A 15,656-nucleotide genomic window follows, 5' to 3' on the forward strand; every position below is an offset into this window, starting at 1 on the left:
GAGGGTAAGCATAACCTCAAGACATAGTATTTATACACGACTATATAAAGAACGTATAACATTTTATTGCTATTATAGTAACAATAAAAAGTTTATGATGAATATAACGTGTTTATAGAAACGTTACGAGCATTATTATTTATTGTGATCTATTTCTAGCGCTATAACCACCCACGAAACGAAATTGGGACGAAATATTGTGTATAAGCTAATAAAAACAAATATTTATAAATTGCTTATTATTTATTTGTACTTCATAGTAATTTTTATTTAAAATAGCAAGACAGACTGGCAAAATGGTCTTAATAAAATGTGTATCGATTTAGTTCCAATTATGTGATATTTATTGTAATTTAATTTGCATCAAGAAAAATATATTATAAAATATATTTTATAATTTAAATATGATACCATAATGTTGCTGTTTTTAAATCTATAATCGTAGCAAATACAGGGTAACAGCTTAAGATATCATTCGTACGCACAATCATTTTCATATTCGTAATTTATCCAAGAGGTAGGTTGTTCCTTAAAAAGTAATATTTCGTTAATTATAAACATGAATGCGTACAATACAGTACTTTATAGTATAATATATATATTAATATTTAATAATAGCCTTTATCAATCCAAAATTGAAATATATAGATTTGCCGCCGTGGCCGAAATCTTGATGACGTCATCTAAACTGTGACTTGCTCTTTCATGCATAAAGTCACATCCTCAGTACTCCTTTCCAATAGTCACAAAGCTTATGTATTTCATATTAAGATATCATTATACTAACACCTTGCTTGCACTTGTTCAGACAGACTGTAATTTTTTTATTGCCTCTTGCGTTAAAACTTATAAATATGTTTATAACTCAACAAAATATAAATTATATAGTATATTAATAATATAATTGCGTCTTAAAATATATTTTATTATAAATGCAAATTATTAATAATGATTAACCTTGAAGTATCTATATTTGTTATTTGTATCTGTCTGATCGTGAATGACCAATATAAATCTTGTAAAACTATTTAGTTTGAAGCCTCTTCGCAGGTAACTGCTAAGTAAAAGTTACGCATTAAGTTTACAATTAATAGAGACCTAATTACATATATTAACATTATTGCGCGTGATCAATTGTAATAATTTTTTTTTTTAAAAGTAAATTGCAGTCAAGCTGCACTTTAAATTTTACTAAAAATATTAGACCTCATAAAAATAAGAACACGGTATAATTATTATGAGTAAAAACTCTTTGCCGTAAACTTTGTGTCATTTTAATCATGTCATCGCGTGGAGAAAAAGTTACACTTCAAAAAGATAAAAAGTATTGTTAAAATATTTATCTTTCCTTTTGTCTCAGAAAGATGTTAAATACTCTCTTCAAGTATAATGCATAAGTTAAACTGTTATATAATACATATTTAGTTTAGAATCAATACGGTCTAATTAAACTATTATTTGACATATTTTTGCAGGTGTGTAATGGTTTAAAATAATTGTAAATCAATATGGCGACTACAACTATGGTGGTGTCACCGCTAGCCACGCAGCCGACTCCCAAGAACAAACGGAGACTATTTGCTGAAGCTAGACAGAACAGCTTACAGAAGCTAAGTGTGATATTCGACCATGGACATAAGAACGGTAAGTTCAATTTCAAATGTATAATTATTTATATTTTAAGTAGGCGCTACACAAAATATTTTGATGACTTCGTACAAATTCTAGTTACCCCATTCGGCAATCTTCACAGTTTTATAGGCGCAATAACCCTAAAATATATATTAATATTCTAAATTCTAAGCATGTCCGTCAGTGTGTAATCAGTGTGTTGAGTCCGTAAAAAATCTTTAATAAAAATATTTCACATTTATTATATTGTGCTATGCAAGCGATCAAATATTCTGAATCGCTTTTTGATTTCTTTGCCCTCTTTCGATGCCTCGGAGAAGTTATGAAGTATGAATGAATCTTAACAGACATACAAATTCCGTTTACTACTTCGTCAAACTTCTAAAAATGCTTGGCGTATGAGCTGGTAATTGAATTTCATGGATATTTTCCTTATTTTTGTTATGGTCTATTTATTTATGAATTAACTTGTTTGATCGATAACTTATAAGTAATATGACATATTATTGCTTTTAGACACATTATTATTATTGTTTATTTAACTGAAACGTTAAATAAACAATAATAATGACGGTAAGTGGTCATTACCACCATTACCGTCTTTACTATAGGGCACATGGGGCATATGTCCAGTGGCCCCCATCCTGAGAGGGCCCCGAAGAACCAACAATTTCCTTCACACGTATATTTCTTACTTCACAATGTATATTTTCGAAAGTGATATATTTATAAGAAATTACGTAACATATTTATCAAAAAACACAATAAGATTGCACAACCAATCAGATTCCTACAAATATACGAAACTTACCGCACCGTTTATTTGAAACTATACTTAAGGCCTGGCCATAAGCAAATTATTTGTACATGGTAGTAAATATCTACTAAAAGGGCCCCAAATTCATGGGTGCCCAATCACCACCCATATTTAGACATTGTTACTGTAAGAAACAGTAACCTATTTAAGTACTATTATATTCCATCAATGCCACCAATCTATGGAGCTAAGAAGCTATGCCCTTTAATTACACTATCTCACACGATCTTCAAACCGGAACACAATAATATTAAGTATTGTTCTTTAGCGGTATAAGTAGCCTACCGTAGAAGGCGAGGGTCGTATAACGCCTATCTCCAAGTAGAAAAAGCTTTATCAATCCGATAATTTAAAAATGAACGGATTGGTAGAGGGACAACCAATATGTATGAGAAAATTAAAATAAGTTTATTTATAAATCTATTTTAAATGTAAAATAAGGATTTTTTTTTGTTTAAAAACATACATCTCCAATACAATACAACCATTGGATTTTTAAGGCAGTTAAACATCTTGAATAAAACGGTAATGTTAATGTAGAACTATATATTTACTATGCCAATAGATGGCATTAGAATCGCCCAAAGCTGTTCATGAAATATACGCATTTGCGTGACAACACTGTGCCTTGCGGTAAGGTTTTGATATTTTGACGTAAGTTTTGCAAGGTGGTTATCGTTTACAAAAACTACTATTGTGGTAGAAAACATTTTTAAGCTAAACGATATTATTTAAAAAAATATATTTTTTAACAATTTTTCCTAATTTTCTTATCAAAATGTACTAACTAAACTAATATATCATAATTATTATTAAGGCCAAAATTTCGTTAATGTTTCTTAATTCGATATAATTTTAATAAAATAATCATTAATGTACTAAGCTTAGTTCATATAATTTATTCAAATCAAATATGATAATGGAAACTGTTACATGTAATTTTAAAAAGTTGGATGTAATGTACTTATAAAAACATCAAACCATATAAAAGTAATCGATTAAAAACTGGTAATATAAGTTAATAATTATTTTTTATCATCATTATTATAAATAAAGTAGTTGATGATAATATTTATTTGAATTAAAGTCGTTACAAATTTTTGGTAGAAAGGTAGAATTTTTATCTATACGTTGGCAACACTGAGCTCTGCAGTAATAATTGTATGTATTTCTGAATTTTCTGAGCGCCATTGCTTTTTACCGATGTAACGTTGAAATGATTTTAATCAGTTTTCATCGGGAATTCTGTGTAATGTTTTAGCAAAATACTGAAGTGATTGTGTACTAAAACTATTGAACTTCTTAAAGTTTTTGTGCTGGGCTTTGTCATGGCCGGTAAGTGCTGACTTTTAGCGCCCGCTAGACAAGGGCGAATCGGAATCGGAAATCGCAATAAGTCGAAGATGTTTTATCGTTCGAACTCCGACGGTAAATGCAATGTTCTTGTACTTAGTGTGGTTTTTAGTTTTTAGTGTTTACTATTGTGACGATATATATTTGAGTGGGAAGTGTTTGGTTAATGTATAAAGCCGATAGTTTTAACATTTCATATCTTTTTCGCTGTTGCGCTAAAAACGTAGTGAAAAGAAGGTTCTCGCAATGGTTTTACCGGTGATATTTACCCGTATTAACGTTCTTGTTACATATAATACCGTAAAACATTAATTGTTTGTGTGATCAGATGATTGCATTTGTTGATCGCGAATCGAAGGTCAGACCGCTATGGTCAACAGATTTTCGCTATTAGGATTAGCATTGAAACAATTCCAAGTTGTTATTCTGTATTACGTAGCGTGTTGCAAGGAATTCCCTTTGAAATGAGGCTACACACAGGTGAGAGCACTTTTTTGTATACCCACATCAGTGAAACCTGTTTCGAATTGCACGCTAAAACATCAATGGCGACAATAAATAAGACGCTATAATTTCTACTATTTATAAATGAAACGAAGAGTTTCGTACTAGAGAAGAAGATGCAGAAAAATTGTATCAAGTGTTATATGATAACTTTCTTTAACAGCTTTGTGTATGTATATATTATATATATATCAAACAGAGGTCACATTAAAATAAACAAACTGATATGCGTAAGATTGACATATTATGTTTTACATAATACATATGTGTTGAAATTACAGTGACATTCAACGTATTATGATTAGCAATTTACAATATAACTATATCATTTGAATTTTGTAATTTTTTTCCAACTTACAATAGCTGGATTAAATCAATGCTTATATTCTTGACATGATGTTAGATTAATTATGGCTTAGGATGTAGGGTTTTTCCATATAAAAATTGTATAGACAAAATTGTGCTCGGCAGTTTGTGTTAGTATAATTTCCATAGTAAAAAGCATAAAATGTTTAATTTAAAAATAATTTTATCAAAGTCCTTCAGTGAGAATGTAACAATTGCACTTTAAATAATATCTGGAATTTATTTATCACAAGTCTTTGAGTTGAAGATGACTTCAAATGGGAAAAATAGTTAATTTTACATCGTTGGTCTTCTGTTCTACTTACAGAAATAAATATTTGAAAAATATTTTTTTATTTATATGATCCCGTTGAAATAATATGCCAATGAAAAAATCTTATAAAAATCTAAATTGAACTTATATCCTGGTCTGATTAAGAAATATGATCATCTTTAATTTAATAAATTGATAGTGAAACTATTTATGATACATTGAGTCAGATCTATGAAACTTGCAGAAATTACTGCAAAATTCGTAATCTACTAGAGAAATAAAAAAGTCAAGACGAAACATATGTTAAGATAAATGTTGTCATATTGTCTTGACGTGTATTTTTTTCACGTTACTTTCCATCGTAAATTGTCATTGTTAACAGTGTTTCTTACTAAATTCTAACTTATTTTTCCAACTAGCCTTTTTATTAACTGTTTCTTCGTTTACAAGATATCATTAACAATATTTCAACAACTATTGCAGTAGGTTTATAATTAAAGTTCTTGCTATATTAGAAATAGGAATAATTACAGCTTATGATGTAAATTTTTTTTTCTCTGAATGTTCTCTTTGACATAGGTTATAAATATTTTATTTTTGTTCAATAATATTTTATGAAGTAAAAGTTTGGCTTGCAACATGCTGTCATTGTCATTTTAGTCTTTAATTATTGGCTGTGATCTGATCAAAGTAAAGTTTTAAGTTATTTCTTCCGAGCTAGAGTATTTTTGGCTGTGTATCAAATTTATCTGATTCTTTTTCCTTAAAAAGATATCCTTATTTGAAAAAGTTAGTATAATAATGAGTACAAGACATTTGTTATTTTAATATCACTTATTTATTTGAAATGGTGTCACTTTAAATTATCCATTTTTTTAAAGAGATAATTTTACTATATTTGTAGGTACAGTACTAGTATTTTTAATAATATCCTTTAGATAGGAAATGGTAATAAGTGCGGGATATGTTCCCCTAATGCACTGAGAGGAGGAACATTTTCTATTTATATTACAACCATTATATGTATGTACATATACAAATATGTCATACATAGACCAGATACCTACTTCCTATACTAAGTCATCAAGTGGTTTTTATTGTTTGTGATGTATCACAAAAGCATAGTATTGGGTTACACTAAGAGCAATCCATTCAGAAGTATTAAATATCTTTTTTAGTACCTAACAGGTTTTAAAGCTTTTTGTTTTACATTTTCAGTTCAGAAACGTTTGAGTAACAATGTGTTCTCTGTTCAAATATTCATAATTTTTTTTTTTTAATTTCTTAATCAATTTATGATCTCATTTTATTGTGCCAAAATATAAAAAAGGTTGTTGTTATATTTAATGTGATTTAAATAGCAATGTTAAAAAAGAAGGAGCCTTGGCATTCCAATAACCGAATCAGAGTCCAGGATAATTTTGCTAATTGGAGGCAACAATCGTGTCGCTTGCACTGGAATACAACATGTGATTGTACGTACATTGCAATAGATAAATGTGTTATTTAAATTGCAAATTCAGTGATGAGCACTGAGTGACCGTATATGGTCAATATAAGTAGATTTATTTAAAGAATGCTTATTTTTTAGCTGAATTTCAAAACCTAGTAACAGCATTTTTGTCATATCGTTGTCTAATTTACATATTAGTAAAACTCAATTAGTTGTTACAAGGTTTTTAAACGGTCAGTCTTATTGTATTATTTTGATAGATTTTTTTTAGCTATAATTCTCTATAAATATTTAAGAGAACCGTTGCGTGAACCTTTTAATTTGTATTTAGAATCCTACTTTTGTAGAGTACATTGCATTTACAATTTTCTCTTTTCTAATCCATTAATATTTGTTTCTCGTGTTTATTCTCTAGTGTATTTCCTGCTAGTAAGTACTAACTCTTGCTTTGGATGGTGAAACTAATTGTTTTTATATACATATTATATTAAAAGCATAAATTAATCCCTCTGATTGATTGTTAATTATTTGAATCTCTTTTTCTCTTATTTCTTTTCCATATTTTATGTAGTAAGTTCAAATTAAAATTTTATATTAATGCCTGTTTTAAATTAATATATATTAGAGGTTACCCTAATTCCTATAGTTAAATGATTGAGTCAAAATTCGTTTTTATGATTAGTTTAGTTCATGTGATAAAAATACTTTATGAATGTAATTTTGTTCTAGATATTGTTAAATTGACTTAATAGGTGCTTAGATAGCGACTCACTAATTAAATTGATCTTTGAAGCTACACCTGACCTGTACATAATACTTTTCTTTATTAATATCTTGTGTTGTCGCTTTTGGTTCTTATGTTTATAACGAGAAAGGCTTTTGTGTCTATAATGATTTTTAATATATATATGTATATCAAATGTACGGAGATATATGAATTGTTTAATTTATAATCGAATGAAGATTCAGAAGCTCTTTAGCAATCTTCATCCCCACTTCTAACAATAATTTTACGCTTATAAAGCATATTAATTATGCTCCGTAACTTAAAATGTCATAATATAACACGATTTTTAGTAATTGCAAATACATATATGGTTAAAGAAACATATATATTTAATGTTTGTTGTCAGTCGTATAGTCGACAAAGAAAGAAAGTAAAGTAATTTTATGTTAAATCATTTCTAGATTATATTATATGTAACGAATTTGTATATCAGTTAATTTGTATTACAATTATCGTAATAAAAAAAAATTTACAGGCAATGGTGGGGAGACTACATGGTGTTTCAGTCAGGTGAAGGGCACCTTGGAGGACGACGTTACCGAGGCTGATCTTATATCATGTGTCGAGTTTAACCACGATGGCGAGCTGCTGGCCACCGGTGATAAGGGCGGTAGAGTTGTTATATTTCAGGTGAGGATATATCATACATAATACTCTTTAAAAAAGAACTGCAAATGTCCCGCTACTGGGCTAAGATCTCCTCTCTTTTTGACGAGAAGGTTTGGAGCTTGTTCCAACACGGTGTTCCAATCCGGGTTGGTGGATACACATGTACATTTCCTTATAAATATCGAGCGTGAGTTGAATTATAAACACAAGTTAAGCAAATGAAAATTCCGTATTTAAAACCGTCTTATCTCGTCTAGTGGTCATAGTAAAATGACCTGTAGTCTCAGGCTATGTATCCGCTATCTTAGTGTTATTATTATTATTATAAAATAGGTTGGCGGATATGGGCCACCTGATATGATTGAAATGATCACCACCTTCCATTGGCGTTGGCATTTTAAGAATAATCTGCCGCTTCTAAATATTAATGATATGCACTTAACATAATATGCTTTTCTAGTTACAATTATACGGTTAATTAATGTTAATTTTGTTTCAGAGGGACCCAGCATCAAAACAATGTGTTCCTAAGAAGGGCGAGTATAATGTATACTCGACGTTCCAATCACACGAGCCTGAGTTTGATTACCTCAAATCACTGGAGATTGAGGAGAAGATCAATAAAATTAGATGGCTTAAAAGGAAGAACCAGGCGCACTTCTTATTGTCAACCAATGACAAGACTATTAAGTTATGGAAAGTGAGTAAGCCTTTATAAATATTGTTTAGTTGCCTAGTTGAGTATATATTTTTTCTCTCTCCGTCGTTTCTGTTTTGACATTTTAAAGAAGAAGACGAAGAATAGTTTAACATATACACTCCTGAATTGTTTTAAACGAAATCTCCTAAATACAAACTTTGGTTACAATCTTGTTGATATAGATTGTATTTTGTATGGTGCATATCATTGGTTACTTTTAATAAGCGGTTATCGTAGCGAGCTTATAAACACTAGTCATTAAATATTATCATAAGCTTTTAAGTACAAAAAGTTTCAACAAAATTTATCGAGTAATTCTTGCGTTAGGTATAGTTTATATTTTTTACGTTTATCTTTATGTATGTTATGTTTAAGCAATAAATACTCGGTAACTGAGTTTCTAGTACAGAACTGGTTCAATATAATATAAATTTAATATCATTTTCAAATCCAGTCTCGTCTATATTAATATTATAAATGCAAAATTAACTCTGACTACTCTGACCGATTTAGATTATAATTTGCCATGGAGATGGTTTCGTGTGCTATAGGTAAGTGTTAAAGGCCCTAAAGGTTTTATAAATATAGCACGGGTTTAGCTAGTAAGTTTATACCTTCCCGACTCTATTTAAAATTGATATACCTGTAATTTCATAATAAATTAAATAATTAAATCATATTAATCGAGGAAGTTTTGGTGTGAATGTGTGTTTAAAGAATTTTAGTAATGTTTGATTGTCGTAAGTAATTTTCTATTGATTAATTAAAAAAAATACACGAATAGATAATTACTTACGTTTATGTGTAGAGGAGGATTATTTAATTCATTGAAAAGTTTTAGCCTAATTTAGACAGCGACCTATTCTCTTTAAGTTTTTATTTAATATATATAAAAAGTGTATTTCTTAATCTCATTCGGTCTATTCGTATGTGTTGTCTGTGGCACCGTCACGGGGTTGGCGATGGTTTGGTTACGAGGGAGAGGCGAATGTTTCTAAAGGCGTCCGTACCGCGCGCAGGTGTCGGAGCGGGACAAGCGCGTGACGGGCTACAACACGCGCGAGGAGGGCGGGCGGCCGCGCGACCCCACGCGCGTCACGGCGCTGCGCGTGCCCACCGTGCGCCCCGCCGACCTCATGGTGGAGGCCTCGCCCAGGTGCGTGCCGTGTGTGCATTGTGGTGGCGGTGGCGGTGGGTTGCATTCTACTCTGCTGGAACCACTGTCACATGATCGTCATGAGCACTTCTATTTGTTTTTTCTTTGATGTATTAATATTTTTTTATAAACGAGGTTTTGTGATAGTTATCAGCAGGCCTAGACAAGTTACGCATCGATTGAAGAATATTTTTTTTAGAGAAGATACTATTGTATACAAATGACGTAATTGATGTAACTTGATCGAATATTGACGGTATTAATACACCAGAAATGGTTTCCATTCGAATCGAATGAATTCATTCGTCTTATTCGTTTTTACAATATTTAAAAATGTACACTTTAAATTTCCTAATGTATTCCATTTCCTTTTTTTATTATTTCGCCAGTAGTGGTAACCAGCTGACTCTGAAGTTGTTTGCTAAAGCATTGACACAATCATATCAAAAAATAAGATTTCAAATTGACTTATATTAAATCAAAAAATCTTTTTTTACAAATTCATATAGTTTAAAGGATTTTATCATGTTCATGTTTTATTTATTAAATCTGTTTTCATTCTGTATCAGAGAGCATCAAAGTAATATTTATCTTGTCTCGAATAGATACGATATATCAGCCAGATTTACCGACAGTCGATATATTGAATTTAATTATCTTTAATTATCTTATATTTTATCAACGCATCGTGACAGTGTCGAGTGCTCATATATTTTGTTAAGTCAGATATGCGAGCGTTAATTTAATTATGGGACGGTATTTGTTGATCCACTTGACGTGATTATGAGAGATTTGTTGTTGACCTGCGTCCGCGGCTACGTTTGTGTGCGCTTTAAATGTGATATGTTAATTTAATGCCCGAACGCTTCGTCGGAATATGATTTATTAAATTAAAATTGATCCATTTATATTTACAATAGCATTTTTTATTTAATAGACTAGTTTCGAGGGGAGATTTAATTAGTTTTTTTTTTTAAATAATATTTGAAATATGTTCACATAAATACGTACATTACAATATATTACAAGAAATGTCTATTCGTTATTACCTGTGTGGCCTCTTTTAGCTGCGTTGAAAAACGACAGATTAACAAATATTCCTTCGTTCCTTTTATAATATTAGTAAGGTTGGTTCGCGTTCTCAATGTACACTGTTATCATTGTTATACACTAATTACCGTCAGCGGCTTCGCTCAAGTGAGGGGCGGGGGGTCAGTAGATGTTACACCCCGATAACGTGTATGCAAAATTGCTTGATGATCGGTTGAGTATTAGTAAAAAAGTTAGGATACGACTGCTACAGAAGAAAGTGATATAGCTGAAATTGTAAAAAAAAGCCATATAAGAGCTAATATAAAACTTGTTTTATAACCCTTCTGCCTTCAAAAAAGGAGGAGGTTACCAATTTGGATGTTATATATTTATGTATTTATGTGTGGTTTATTATAGTTATAGGATGGGATGGGACTAGCTATTAAAATTTCGTAAATAGACACAACAAAACTCTTCAAAAATTTCAGCAAATAAACTGCGATTATTGTTATAATTTTACCATTGAAGTCATTTTTTTTTTGTTAAAATGCTCTTATATGCTTAGAATATACAGGATTTTTCATTACAATGGTGGCCATTTTGTTGTAACACAATTGTTTATCAATGATAAATGTACATTGGGAATGAAATTAATGTTTCCAGGTTTTTCTGTATAATTCAAAACAAATTTCTAGTTTACCAACTAGATATCAAACATAATATCTATTTGGTAAACTTTGGTAGATATTCTAAATTCTAATTCTATTCTAATCTTTAAATTCTTCTAGTATGTGTAAGCTTCGAAATTGATTATAGACTTGCCGCCGGTTTGATATAAACTTAGAAAAATATTATAATCATAAGTAAAATACTAGTTAGCTTCGCCCATTGTCAAATTGAGAGGAATTAATAAAAATAAAAATATCTACCATTAATGGTTGATAACTTATTAAATAAATATACCAATAGTAGTAAAATTAATAATTAATTTGAATAAAAATAGACTTATGTATATTTTAAATATCATTTACAAGTTTTTAACTAAGTGTACATACAGACAATTATATATAATTTAAGAATAATTTTATGTGAGAATATTTTCTACGAAGAAAAATACAATTACTATTGTTTTCTTAACGTGAATTATATCAATTAATTGACATAAATTGTATCGGAAAAACCTTAGCTCGTCTCTGTTGTAGATAGATGTATGAGAAAAAAAAAATTGTATGTTCAGGAATTTGTACATTGAAAAATAATATTTATTTAGAATACTTTATTGGTTATTAACATTTTTAATGAATTGTCAGTGTATTAATTGAAGAAATAAACTTTATTGTTTTTCTACAATTATACTTAATACAAAGATCCAGTTGCCGTTCTGTCAACCGAAGTTAGATCGGGAATGTTTCATAACAGTTATAATCAGTAGAATTGGCACATAGTTTTTTTTTTTTTTTTTTAATAATGTGATAACCAGCTGTCTCTGGAGTAGTTTGTTAAAGCATTAACGTTACCGGAAAATAACGAATCGTTACGTTACGTTCGTTACGTTACGAATCTTTTTTCAATTTTGTAAAATAAAAAATCTAGGAACTGAATTTGAAACAATCAACATTGATGTTAAAACCATTTTCACGTTATTGAAATGTGTTATTTTTACATTTTAAATTTAAAGGTGAAGAAAAAAAATTAAAAAAAAAAAAACAAACTTAATAATAACCTAACTGAACTACATAATATAATATAAATATCTACATGATACAATATAAATATCTTTCATTTTAATATAAAAATACCTCCTAACTTTTATTTATTTCACTGTTAAATAATTTGATATTTTAGTTTCAGTTTTGTCTAGTGCCAATCTGACTGACTAATCAGATTACGTATACATAAAACTAACCTAAATTAATTTTTGTTTCCAGACGGATATTCGCAAACGCACATACATACCACATAAACTCGATCTCGCTGAACTCGGACCAGGAGACGTACCTGTCGGCGGACGATCTACGTATCAACTTGTGGCACCTTGAAATCACCGACCAGAGTTTCAATATCGTCGACATTAAGCCCGCCAATATGGAGGAACTTACCGAGGTACGGATTAGCTCAGTCGTTCCCAATTAGTTTTTCTTGCGTACCATTTCAAAAATAACTCAAAATCTGTAGCAAAAATTTTATAAATCAATATAAATAAAATACTTTTCGTTGCATAACTAAAGAATGACTGTTCGATTCGGTTACTATATAAATGTACGGTATAAGGTTTCCTGAGAAAATCCTGAAATAAACTCATATTGTCGATTGCGTAATTGTTTTTTAAAATATTTCGTATCTCAGTCAAGAAATTGTCTCGCGTGCCTTTATACAGCTACGCGTTAGGGAAGAATAGTTTATTACACACAAGAAAAGCTCGTTTTGGTCTGTGATCCAAAAGGTTTTTTTTTAAAGATGGAGTTTATAAATTAAAAGAGATTTTATTTTTCAGGTTATAACAGCGGCAGAGTTCCACCCGACTGAATGCAATCTCTTTGTATATTCTAGTAGTAAGGGTGAGTATCAAGTTGAATAATATCATAACAAGGGTCTATTTGTGTGTAATTTAAAATACACTACTTATATCCACGTGTTTTTTTTTTACTAGAAATGTTGAGCATTATTGTTTATTGTATTGACTTTGTAGTACTGTGGATTCTATTTTAAAGTTTAGTAAGTTTGAAACCAATAATTCAAGTAATTATATCCCCGCTATGTTATATTTTAAGAACTAAGTTGTTAACTCAGCAACAGTAGTAATTGTGAGCATACAGTTCCGCACGTGTGGCCACAGCCGGCACGTCCGCGTCCCTTTATCACGCCCGCTGTGCAGGTACGATAAGGCTGTGCGACATGCGCGCGGCGGCGCTGTGCGACCGGCACGCGAAGCTGTTCGAGGAGCCGGAGGACCCGCACGCGCGCTCCTTCTTCTCCGAGATCATATCCTCCATCAGTGACGTCAAGCTCAGCAACTCTGGCAGGTGGGATATACATATATGTCTGCTGCAACTTGTTATTGCCATAGCTCGTTTTGTCGGCGGTATGACCGTGTTGCACTTTTTTTTCTTGTTTTTTTTTTAAAGAAATTTGTAACATGAATTGATTTCTGTTCAAATTATGATTACACTGTATTAAATGATTAGAAGAATTATGATTGAGATGAAATTTTTTGCTACATATAATATTTTCCTATTTCATTTCGAATTTCTAAATGGAATTCCAAATATGCCAATAGTATTTTTATGAACAGTAGTCTGAATGTATTCAAACCATAAATTTAGAGAATTTATTCTAAAAGTCATATTTTTTTTATATTACAGATATATGATGTCTAGAGATTACTTAGGTTTAAAAGTATGGGATCTTAGAATGGAAACGAAGCCTGTAGAAACATATCCAGTAAGTTAAAACAAATATATAATATTTAATTAATTTATGTATGATCTGTTACTCAAAGAAAATGAAACCAATTTTACTAAAACAACTTGTCAAATCAACTTTTTCTTTGGGCGAAGTAACAAAATATTATTTTATTTTACAGGTACACGAGTATCTTCGCTCAAAGCTTTGCTCGTTGTACGAGAATGACTGTATCTTTGATAAGTTTGAGTGCTGCTGGAGTGGAGATGACCAGCGGCTTATGACTGGTTCTTATAATGGATTCTTTAGGTAGGTTTTTGGCAATCAACTGAAATAGTATAAGACTAGTCGATGCTTTCTAATTTTGTTATGAATGCAATATTTATTAATAGTAAATTATGCCGTCATAAGAAAAAAAAAAACATCTAAAATTTTTTTCAAAATCGAGTTTCATCCATATTTAGAATCAGTAAAAAAAGACGCATCTGCATGTATTTTTTGTATATTTCTTAAACTGATACAAGCTAAGTTATCCGTGCGTGAATAAGACGCATTATCGAATTATTAACCTAAGCACTAAGGTGAAAAGACATTTCTGATGTTTACTAAGTTGAAATGACGTAAAAATGTAAAAGCGTTCATTTTACATTCAAATCATGAATAAAATCATACAATGAAAAGAAGCTTCTACTTGTTGACGGATTCTAAAGACACAACTACACTGTTGTGTATATTATACTAATAGAGAAAAACATTTCTGCGTAAATATGACTTCGTCGTAGTATTTTCAAAATCAGTACAACGCAAGAGCCAGAAACAGAAACTCTAAGTATCGCTTGTTGCGCGGGGTGAAATGGGGTACGCGGTACAAAGATTTCGTAGTCAGTTGCGGCCCAAGCAGCTAAATAGAATACGTTTTTGTCAGCGGCTCGCAGCGCCATAAATATCGTAAAATAATAATTTTGTTTTAAGCTATATTTGTTTGTGTTATAAATTTCATCTAATGTTATAATATAAAACATTAAAATTGTTATTAAAATTGGTATAAGCGACACGTACAAATGTCGAATGTTCCAGAATATTCGAGCGAGGCGGTGCGGGCGCAGGCGCCCGGCGCGGCGAGCTCACGCTGGAGGCGTCGCGGGACGCGGCCGCGCGGCCCCGCCAGCCGCTGCGCGCGCGCCGCGTCGCCGCCACCGCCAAGAGGAAGAAGGTGACTTATTTATCTTTATTACATTACTTCAGCAGCTAGTAGGCAAGGGCGATATCCGAATTTTGTGACATCGGTTTTTTATCATCAGTATAATCTTGTATCGAATAATATGCCTTCTTTACCGATGTATTTTTTACAAATTACTTGAATCTATGAAACGGCAAAGTTAAAAATGTCTGTAAAAAATCTTTTGTGCATATTATTTAAAAAATATAGTGTACCTTCACTTGTTTAAAATTTGTATTTATCATGAGTAAAAAATATCTAACTTATTTTTCTCTACCTTATCATCGTAGTTTAATATTATATTTATATAATATTATAAGAAAATTATGTAATATATATTAATATAAATTGTAATATAATACATATATATTTT

The 15,656-nt window shown here is 30.7% G+C and overlaps 1 protein-coding gene across 5 annotated transcripts in view; it reads left to right on the forward strand.

The window, feature by feature from the left end:
- The window catches only part of LOC113402646 (protein phosphatase PP2A 55 kDa regulatory subunit), a 45,727-nt gene that overhangs the window by 26,074 nt on the left and 3,997 nt on the right, over positions 1–15,656 (forward strand). Inside the window, exons 2-11 of one of the 5 annotated variants that reach the window (XM_064218819.1) lie at positions 1,476–1,644; positions 7,641–7,795; positions 8,274–8,474; positions 9,494–9,630; positions 12,591–12,765; positions 13,157–13,220; positions 13,538–13,685; positions 14,025–14,103; positions 14,246–14,373; positions 15,142–15,277. In XM_064218819.1, coding sequence (XP_064074889.1) covers positions 1,509–1,644; positions 7,641–7,795; positions 8,274–8,474; positions 9,494–9,630; positions 12,591–12,765; positions 13,157–13,220; positions 13,538–13,685; positions 14,025–14,103; positions 14,246–14,373; positions 15,142–15,277 — 1,359 coding nt within the window. In that variant the 5' untranslated portion in view covers positions 1,476–1,508. Of the gene's footprint in view, positions 1–1,475; positions 1,645–3,580; positions 3,878–4,127; positions 4,283–6,135; positions 6,401–7,640; positions 7,796–8,273; positions 8,475–9,493; positions 9,631–12,590; positions 12,766–13,156; positions 13,221–13,537; positions 13,686–14,024; positions 14,104–14,245; positions 14,374–15,141; positions 15,278–15,656 lie in introns of those variants that run through there. The other 4 variants (XM_064218822.1, XM_064218824.1, XM_064218823.1 and 1 more) reach the window with 4 other exon arrangements.

This window comes from Vanessa tameamea, chromosome 24, assembly GCF_037043105.1.
Source record: "Vanessa tameamea isolate UH-Manoa-2023 chromosome 24, ilVanTame1 primary haplotype, whole genome shotgun sequence".
In the NCBI taxonomy this organism is placed as follows: domain Eukaryota; kingdom Metazoa; phylum Arthropoda; class Insecta; order Lepidoptera; family Nymphalidae; genus Vanessa; species Vanessa tameamea.